General features: G+C 39.4%; 1 protein-coding gene across 1 annotated transcript; it reads right to left on the reverse strand.

The window, feature by feature from the left end:
* Positions 1-2,999: 2,999 nt before the first annotated feature.
* Positions 3,000-9,946, reverse strand: LOC147556448 (plasma membrane ATPase-like). Its single transcript, XM_086664355.1, has 14 exons — positions 9,545-9,946; positions 7,684-7,803; positions 7,354-7,590; positions 6,509-7,270; positions 5,789-6,161; positions 5,536-5,700; positions 5,196-5,434; positions 5,073-5,105; positions 4,893-4,974; positions 4,627-4,787; positions 4,365-4,538; positions 3,816-3,998; positions 3,540-3,721; positions 3,000-3,351 (listed from the first exon to the last, which is right to left on the reverse strand). Exons 1-14 carry the CDS (start codon positions 9,590-9,592, stop codon positions 3,255-3,257), a joined length of 2,856 nt encoding a protein of 951 aa, XP_086520481.1. The 5' UTR covers positions 9,593-9,946; the 3' UTR covers positions 3,000-3,254.
* Positions 9,947-10,555: the final 609 nt, after the last annotated feature.

The following is a 10,555-nucleotide window of genomic DNA, read 5'->3' on the forward strand; positions in this document are numbered from 1 at the left end:
GGAAGAGATAAAGAACTCCCCTGACGACCGGTTTTGATTGCAAGAATCCCAAATTGCACCCAAATCTGGATCATCCTTATATTGGTCAGAGATGACGTCAAACCCTGGAACGTGAACCGTCATGGTCGTCAATAAGCTAGCGCGGCGACTAAGGGCGTCGACGATGGTATTAGAAGACCCGGATTTGTCTTTGATAAAGAAGTTAAATCGTTGGATGTATGAAATCCATCTCATATGCATTGGATCGGCGGTTCGTTGATCGTTTAGGGTTTGTAAAGCCTTATGGTCCTTATACAGGACAAATTCGACCCCGATGAGAAAACGTTGCCAATGCCGGAGTGCTCGGTAGAGAGCATAGAATTCGGACTCATACACAGTCTACTTGCGTCTTGCTTCGCCTAGTTTCTCACTCATGAACTCAATAGGTCTTTTATGTTGAGACAAACTCGATCCTATACCTATGCCTGAAGTGTTACATTCCACCTTGAATAGTTTGGAAAAATCTGGGAATGCCAAAACTGGTGCAGAACAGAGACGTTGTTTAATCGTAGCAAAACTCTCATCTTGTTGGGGTCCCCATGAAAATTTTCCTTTCTTTAAACAATCAGTAAGTGGTGCCATAACCGTACTGAAATCTCGTATAAAACGCCTGTAAAAAGAAGCCAAACCATTGAAACTTCGAACTTCGGATGGTGAGGACGGAGTAGGCCATTCTGAAATAGCACGGACTTTAGCGGGGTCAACCTTCATGCTGTTTTTACTGATAATAAATCCCAGGAAATACACCTCTTCTAAGAAGAAAAAATTCTTTGGAACGTTCATGAATAGAGAGTTTCGTCGCATAACTTCAAAAACCGCTTTAATGTGGTCTAAGTGATCGTTTCTAGATTTACTAAAGATGAGGATGTCATCGAAGTAAACGACCACAAACTTATTTAAGAAGGGTTTGAGAATTTGATTCATGAACCGCATAAACATACTTGGGGCATTAGAAAGGCCGAAAGGCATGACTAACCATTCATAAAGGCCTTCCTTTGTTTTGAACGCCGTTTTCCATTCATCTCCTTCTCGAATTCGAATTTGGTGATAACCCGCTTTGAGATCTATTTATGGTAGCTCCTGTAAGGTGATCAAGCATGTCCTCTAGACGAGGGATTGGGAATCCATATTTAATAGTAATCTTGTTGATAGCCCTACTGTCAACACACATACGCCATGTCCCGTCTTTCTTAGGAACTAAAAGTGTTGGTACCGCACATGGACTAAGGCTTTCCCGGATAAAACCTTTAGACATCAAATCTTCCACTTGTTCCTGGAGTATTTGATGTTCTTGAGGACTCATCTTATGGTGAGGTAAATTTGGTAAATTAGCCCCCGGGATGAGGTCAATTTGATGTTGGATGTCCCGTCAAGGTGGAAGAGAAGGTGGGGTAATGGAGGGTATGAGATCTTGAAATTCATCAAGTAGAGGTTTAATGGATGGGTGTGGGGTGAATTCGGTTGTTGATGAGTATTTGATGTTCTTGAGGACTCATCTTACGATGAGGTAAATTTGGTAAATTAGCCCCCGGGATGAGGTCAATTTGATGTTGGATGTCCCGTAAAGGTGGAAGAGAAGGTGGGGTAATGGAGGGTATGAGATCTTGAAATTCATCAAGTAGAGGTTTAATGGATGGGTGTGGGGTGAATTCGGTTGTTGATGTATCTTTAGTGACTAGTAGAAAGCCACAAAGTGGAGTCGGTGGTGGTGATGTATTGGTGGGGTTGCGAAGATGGTGGAGTTGGTTTCGGTGTGTTGGTGGTGGTTTTGTTTCGGTTTCGATTGTGGTGAATTGACGAGTGTACTGTAGTGGTGTCGGTATGGTTTCGGTGGTGGTGTTTGTGTGGGTTTGCTGTTTCGGTGGTGGGTGTGGTTCGGTGATGGAGGGTCTGCTGGAACGGTGGTGTTGTGTGGTCGGTGTTGCTGATGGGGCGTCGGTGGAGGTGCTATCGCGATGTGGTGGTGGGTGCTGAATCGGTGGTGGTGCTGTCCCGGTTACTCCGATTGAAGTGGTGAGTTTCTCCAGCAATGGTAATAGCTTAAGACTCCGTTGAAACCAAGAAAACTCGAACGTGTTCGCCCGACAATGATAAGTTGCGTCGACGTAAAAAATCCATGGTCTACCAAAGATAAGATGACAATTATCCATGTCGACGACGTCACAACAAATTGAATCACGGTAGTGAGAACCAATGGAGAATGAGAACGTGCATTGGGTTTGTACCGATAGTTCTTTTTGATTAGAAATCCAACCAACATTGTGCGGATATGGGTGTTCAGTTGTAGGTAGTTTGAGAGCATTGACAAGTCGTTGAGAAATCATATTCTCTTCGCTACCATTATCAATGATGAAATCACAGACTTTGTTGTTTATCGTAAGTCTTGTTTTGAACACTTTATTCTTTTCCGGGTGATTTGTTGGTGAAAAAATTTCAGGGTTTTTTTGAAGGCTCATGATACCAACTGATGTAGATTGTTGCGGAAGCGTAAAAGTAGTAGAATTCATTACTAAAACTAAAGAAGAAGCGGTAAATACCTAAAGATTAACTAAAATAACTGTAAACAAAAGATGCAATCAAGGGGTTTTCTTTTATAATTCAATTCGATAATTTTACAAGACAAACTGGATTTCTCTTATATAGAGATTATACTTTCCTAGTTGGACTCAAAGAGGGAAATAAGATAACTACTAATATTACTTTCCTTGATTGCTAAGACTCTTAAACATAGAAACCCTAAATAACAAATTGGAAACTTATAACAATATAAACCCTAGGCCGTTGGGCCCGTTGCCGGATCGGCCGTGAGGCCCAATAGTGGATGGCCGCCATCAGATTTGTTTCCATATTATTTGTAAATACCAATATTCCATTTCCATACTTATCATTATAGTTTCTAGTTTTAACTCTTTCCCATATGTAAATTCCCTACTCGTAAGACTATGTATTTGTCCATTGTATTAATAAAATCCCTTTGATTCATCTCTAGTTGTGCTGGACTTATAATTTTACAATGCCATTGATAAATTACGGAGAGAACAAGAACACAAAGTGAAGAAACAAAAACTTACCAAAAGCAAAAAACGAAAATTGAAAACAAAAACTGAGTAATCTTATTTAGCTCCGCGTGCATGAGGAAAAGAAAATCAAGTCTTTTCCTTCTTGGAACCTAAAGATAGACAAGAAACAAGAAAATCAAACTCATTCAAGATTCATCAAACAGTGTAATGTTGTTGCATCGTATCGATATCTAGACCTTTCAGCTTCACAACCGACTCAACATGACCCTTTAACGTGTGGAGTTCCCGAAGCCTACAAAACACAAGCAAAATATTACCCACCATTAAACGTTGAGGTATAGTAATAGTTCAAGGTGATGAAATTTTTCGCAAGACCAATATATACATGATCGCTGATCCTGTGGGCTTATGGAAGCAGAGAAACCTACATTATTAGAAATGAAACATATGAGTTGATATTTAATTATTGGTCGTTCTTACCTAGCAATCTCTGCACGCCTCTTGGCCTGCTCAGCAATCTCAGAAAGCTCCCTGAAACTGTTTTTATCGGCGAAGAGGTTATTAGTGTCTGCAGGTTGAAGTCCATGAAGAGTTCTTTGTGCAGTAGCCCATTGGGCTTCCCTTTCTTCTCTTCCATAATCTTTCTTGGTAGTGAAAGCAGTCTGTTTTCATCAACGAAGATTACCATTTATAAGTTTGCACTTTATTTTACAACAAATAAATATTCGTTCGACTACCCAAAAAAACAAATTATACCTTGTTTTCGAGAAGATTATTCCAAGCTTTTCCACTAAGAACATATCGGGTTGCGAATTTGATTATGTCGAGTGGAATGTATGTTACAATACTGTAAAGCCAAATGATTCCAGCCCATCCCCAACCTATACCTTTGATACTCGCAAAACTCCAGTTTGCATATACCGCAATCAATGTTGCAACCTGAAAATACGCAAATGTCATTTCATAGTTATACTCTTCTTTTCCTTTTTTACGATTAGTTATAATGAACAACGTCATTTGGTCTTCAATAGCGTAAGCTTCTCGGCCTACCCCTTCTTAGTCTACCCAGGCGACTAGAACTAGTAGGAGAACGTATGTGATATGTCGTCTCAAAAAGGTACACAGGGACGCACCAACAACTTACTAAAGAGACTCAAACCTAGTAGAGTTCCCTTTGTAAATCCGAGCTATTAAAATGTGTTGTAGACTCTCCTATGGGACATGTGAGTCAGTATACGAGCTCGATCTAGCCTTAGTAAGTGGAGAGTAGGTAAAGAAAACGAATTATGACAAAAAGTTCCTTACCAATTGAGCAGCTAAGAATGCAAAGCATAACAATAATCCGGGTCGTTCAGCGTATGACCAGCTACGAGACCGAGTGACGAAAATGAGAGCTTGACTCACAATGCTCACTTGCAGATATAAGGCTGCCATCATTTCATTTTTATTGTCGCTAATATCTCTAACATGGAATTTTCTCTACATCGCCATGACATAAACATCAAGATTTGTACTCGTGTTCCATAGTAAAGTAACTTCAGTAACGTAATAACCACATTGTACATACCGGGAAGAAGTCGGTTCTCCATGCAGCCCAAAAGAATATGATTGTCATCAATGCCATATAACTACCGAGAACGACACCAGTCGCAAAAATTTCTTTAAGCTTCCAACTATCGGGCAATGGAGATGGCTTTACTCGATCCTTGGAGATGGTCATAATGGTCCCTAAGGATATCATAATCTTCGAAATCAGACTCAATTTCACAGGTCATGTTATCAAGTATGTGAAAGACATGCAATTCATAAAAAATTGCATAACTAAACTCTCACCATCATTTAGGATTGCAATAATCAAAACCATAAAAGGAGAGAAGTCAAACTTCCATATGAGAGCAATGAACATGAAACCCAACTGCAAATAAAAGAAAGATTAATCGATCTTGGATCAAAATTGGAATACAAACTTCACAAGTATATATACATTCTTAACGTCAAGTCAGTATAACTTACGACTATACGGATTGTGATTGAAACTGCGTATATCTGCAAAAAAGAAGCAAAAAATTGTTCGATAATGTAGATCGGTAGAAGTATATAGAGAAGTAAAAAATAGAAGCGTAAGAAGGTACAGACAGTGTAGTTCTTCATTCTTTGGAAAATAGCTCTGCTTGTAAGAACTGCACTGATTATGACACTCAATCCAGGTTCTGTGAGGACAATATCTGAAGCACTTCTAGCAGCATCAGTTGCATCGGCGACAGCAATTCCAATATCGGCTTTCTTTAGAGCAGGCGCGTCATTAACACCATCTCCTGTCATTCCACAGATGTGTTTTCTCTCTTGCAACTTCTTCACAATTTCATACTTGTGTTCTGTTTCACGAAAAAAAAAGTGGTTGGGCCCTTCACTAGGGGAGGAGCGAAAGGATTTCTATAGCTACAAGATCGTCAAGATTACGTGATTGGTGTTTTACCAGGAAAAACTCCAGCAAACCCGTCAGCCTTTTCGATCAATTCGTCGACAGGGAGCCCAGCAATCGATTCATCTTTGTGTTGGCCAAGTAATGAAGAAGATGGGTACATGTTTGATCCCATTCCGAGCCTCCTTCCTGTCTCCTTAGCTATGGCAAGCTGATCTCCTACAGATTGAAAAAACAAAACAACATAAACATCCAATAATCAAACAGAGGAAAGGATTGTAGTGGTTAAAACGAGAACTCGATTCACCTGTAATCATCTTAACATTCACACCAAGCTCGAGAGCTTTTCTAATCGTTTCTCCACTGTCATGCCTCGGAGGGTCAAAAAGAGGCAAAATACCAACAAATTGCCAAGGTGCCCCAGGACTTTCCTTTGTTTTCGCAGGTACTACTTGTCTAGCAACAGCCAATGAACGAAGTCCACGTTCGGCATACTTATCGATCACAGAATGAGCTCTCTTCCTCACATCTTCCTTGCAGTTACAAAGTGTTATAATTTGTTCAGGTGCACCCTTACTTGCCCGGTGCCAACTACCATCACCGTCGATATAGGTAAGAGCAGTCCTCTTATCCACAGGGTTGAATGGAAAAAAGTGAACCTCTCTAATACCAGCTCTAGCCTACAAAAACAAACCGAATAACAAAACGTTCAAGTATAGTTGAATCGCAAAATAAACGTTCAAGTATAGTTGCAAAGAAAAAATTCTAGTGGGCCAAGTCTCGTTCAAAACATGGTTCCAAAGAAAGCATTGCCTAAGACTAATCTATTTTACGAATTTTAATGGCTAATGCCCATACGATGTGGGACTCCCCTCAACGCTTGTTAAAGTCATGAAGTCCCGAGGCCATTAGGCCTAAGTCTACTCGAATATTAGAAAGAATTGCCTAAGACCTATATACTTTGCATATTCTAGTATCAGGTGATGAGGGATAATGCTAAAATATAAATCGAGAAGTAGAGATATACCTCTTTAGGATCAGCAAGCATCCCAACAATAGCAGCATCAATGGCATCTTGATTTTCAGTTCTAGATGCCCTAGCAGCAAGAAGAAGAACATGATCTTTTTCGACATCTTTCGTGAACACTTCAACCAAGTTTTTGTCAACACTAAGCTTGTTAAGAGTAAGAGTTCCTGTCTTATCACTACAGAGTACATCCATACCAGCCATTTCCTCAATGGCAGTCATTCTCTTTGTAATGGCTCCTTGTTGAGAGAGTTTATGAGATCCGATAGCCATTGTTACCGACAAAACAGTAGGCATTGCAATGGGTATCCCTCCGATCAATAAAACGAGGAGATTATTAATTCCATCTCGATATCTTCTCTTCTGAATTGGGTACATAACTATGATTTCGATAATAATACCGAGTGCAATCGAACAAATACAAAAGTTACCAATTGCAGTAAGAACTTTTTGGAAATGTCCAACTTGATTAGTACTGTCTACTAAATGTGCAGCTTTACCGAAAAATGTATGAACTCCAGTAGCTATAACAACAGCTTCTATTTCTCCTTGTTTACAAGTTGAACCCGAGAAAACTTCATCGGACGGGTTTTTCGTGACTGGAAGAGATTCACCAGTAAGTGCAGATTGATCAATCTTTAACGGATCACCTTCAAGAAGACGGGCATCAGCTGGAACGATATCTCCCAATTTGATACTAATAATATCTCCTGGAACCAAGACAGCAGCATCTTGTTCAGACCATCGCCCGTCTCTTAGTACCTAAGCAAACACCGAAGCAAAATAAGATCGTACGGAACATATTCAGAACCAAATTTGGGTAGTTTTAGTTCTTTCTTGTTAACCTTAGTTTTAGGAGCAAGACCAGCCATTAGAGCTGCAGCAGCGTTACCGGCATTATTTTCTTCAATGAAACTAATGGTGGAGTTGATAACAAGGAGAACCATGATACCCACAAAATCTTGCCAATCTGGGGGTTGACCTTGACCATTGGCTAAGACAATAGCCATTAAAGCAGCAACTTCCATGACCCATGAAAGAGGATTCCACATAAACCCCAAAAATTTGAGTAATTTGCTCTCCTGTTAAGAAGATAAGTTAAGAACATTATTGATCATATAATGAAATAAGTAACTAAATTTTAGAATGTTAGGACGGTAAATAGCGGAACGAACCTTCTTTTCTTCGAGCTTATTCGGACCGAAAATCTCAAGCCGATTGTTTCCTTCATCAGTGCTCAGGCCTTCTTTGCTACATTTCAATTGCTGAAACACTTCCTCCATTGGAACCTTTTCCTGAAAAAAGAAAAGGTGATATTGCAAAACGGTAGACTGTAAGAATCTTAACTGTCATTCGAAAAAAAGTATGTCGTAACATGTGTAGCTACTGGATATATGGATGAAATGTATTCGAGTCCGTTACATAAACTATACAAAAATTTTCAGAAATGTAAATTTAACTCTTGTAAGGGCCATGACCCTCGGTTCGAAATATGGAAATAGAAAAGTTGGTCCTCTCGTCCAACAGACCCACTAAGTGGAAAGGGGCATAGGGTCATCCATTTCTTTTAGCAAGTCCAATCAGGGGCTGGAGGGCCATAAATTTGAATTTAGGACCCCTCCCCCCTGGTCCAGGGCTGAGCCCCAATCGGCCCTTAATTAAGGGTCGGCTGAACTACCCCAACAGACCGTTGGGGAGCTCCCAGCGGTCATGTTGGGGTCACATCCAGCTGTTGGATGTGATCCAACGGTCAGATTTGGTCGTTGGATCACATCCAACCATCCAATTTTTTTTTCAAACAAAATAAAATTTAAAAAATAGTTATTTTGATTAACTTTTTAAAAGGGTTATTTCCCAAATGGCCCCCAACTTTGTGACCAGCTTCCTGCTTAGCCCCATACTTTAGCAATAATTCCCGTATGACCCCCTTTTTCAGTTACCGTTAACTTTCCGATAACGTGAGGTGGCAGAGAGAGGTAATGAGATGGAAGAGAGAGAAATGATGACTGGTTAACGGAAAGTTAACGGTAACTGAAAAAGGGGGTCATATGGGTATTTTTGCTAAAGTAGGGGGCCAGGCAGGAAGCTGGGTCACAAAGTTGGGGGCCATTTGGGAAATAACCCTTTTTAAAATCTACAAAAATTCACACATTAATTTTTTTAAAAAATCTAACGTGTCGGTTCCCGAATAACCTCTCATACTTAAAAAAATATTATTTCGAAAATAGTTTTTTTTTTTTAGACTATTTCGAAAATAGTTAGAACAAGTGTTCCGTAGTTCTTCGCACACCCACAAAAAACCCACACACGTATTTCCCACATGCACATATTTAGGGCCCCAAGAGAGGCTGAGGTTGGAGCTGAATTTTAGCGGCTGAGCTGAGGCTGTAAAATTTAGGTGAAAAACTGATTTTTAGGGTCTGAGACAGGTTGTGGTTGGACTTGCTCTTAGGTGTTGGCTTTTTTCTTCTCTAAATCTAGTTCGCCTGTATTTGAATTATCTGATTCAAATGAATAAGTCCAATAGTCCCTCAAATGAGTTAGACATCATTAGTCACACAAAAACAAAAATTTTGAAATCCGAACTTTTTCACTTCAGAAATAAAAACATACTCATTCTATTTTTTCCAACATCCCTTTCTCTTTAGGATGATAAAAATATTGTAGGAAGAAAGAGAAAAAGGAAAACTCAAAAGAGAAAATAGCTTTATATCCTCTAATAGAGTCACCATTTTTGGAGCTCCAATGCTCTGTGAAACAAAGTTGGATTCCTTCAAGGTTAAATCCATGAAATTCATACAACTTAAATCAATAAAATTGTTATCAATAAGAATCTCTCTCTCTCTCTCTCTCTCTCTCTCTCTCTCTCTCTCTCTCTCTCTCTCTCTCTCTCTCTATTTAATCTATTATGATACCAGAGATGGTTAGAGAAAGAAAGAGAGGAAGATGAAAAAGGTTGTGGGGGAAAAACAGAGTAATAAAAACAGAGGAATTCATGAAATAGATAATAGCAAAAAGATGTAGTAATATAGTTACCAGATCAACGGATTCATTTTTAATCTCTTCCAAACTAAGTACTCCCATCTTTACAGCAACAATGAATCAAGTATTGTGATTCTCCCACTAAAATTTAAACTGCAAATGGTCTTCTCCAGTAGAAGATATTTGAACTTATAAAAACTTAGAATTGAAATTGAGAAACTGAAGGTTTATAGTCCATGACTCTATTTCTCTCTCTTTAAAATTTTCCCTCTGTTTCTCTCTCTCTAAAATTTCCTTCTGTTGCTTTGTTTTGCTAGGTTCTACAAACGGGAGTGGGTTTTAAAGGCCTCTCAGATGGATCCTAACACCATATATGGGTCCCTCTACACCCTCCCCTAATCGTGTTTTTAACTAAATTTCAAACGGCCCCAACTTTGGCACAATCCACTCTACCAATTGGGATTTCCCCATTGTAATTTAAAAAAAACAAATGAAGGAGGAGAGAGAAAGAGAGCATTACTTTTTTTTTTTTTTTTTTTAGAGATCGACTACGATAGTCGTTAGAAGGTATTGATTGATACATCATAAAGATGTGATGAGCACGATAACCGCCTAATTTAACCATAATGAAAGAGGCCTAAAGCCCGACAACATGAAAGAAGCCTAAAGCCCGACAACATGAAAGAAGCCTAAAGCCCGACAAATTTATTATGTTATTTACTATACATATTGCCTAAATTACATGGGATAAATATTGATGGCAAACTGCTTCCACCGAGACTCGATCTCACGACCTCATGGGCTTAAGAGGGTGTCCAACTGCTGCACCAAAGAGCGGTGGACGAAAGAGAGCGTTGTTGACCTTCTTTGCCGAGATAATTACAGGTGGGTGATTTGGGGAAATAAAGAAATTTTTTGGGGAACAAAATTTTGGGTAGGAACATTTTTTTTTTTTTTTTTAACTTTTTGTTTTCTCCAAACACTTAAACCCGACGACTTCCACCATGAACACCGGATTTTCACCAAAAATTCCGTCGACCTCCACAACAAATTCCGGTCACATTT

The sequence above is a fragment of the Eschscholzia californica genome, unplaced genomic scaffold, assembly GCF_041429995.1.
Source record: "Eschscholzia californica isolate CP2 unplaced genomic scaffold, dmEscCali1.0.p SCAF_2, whole genome shotgun sequence".
Lineage (NCBI taxonomy): Eukaryota > Viridiplantae > Streptophyta > Magnoliopsida > Ranunculales > Papaveraceae > Eschscholzia > Eschscholzia californica.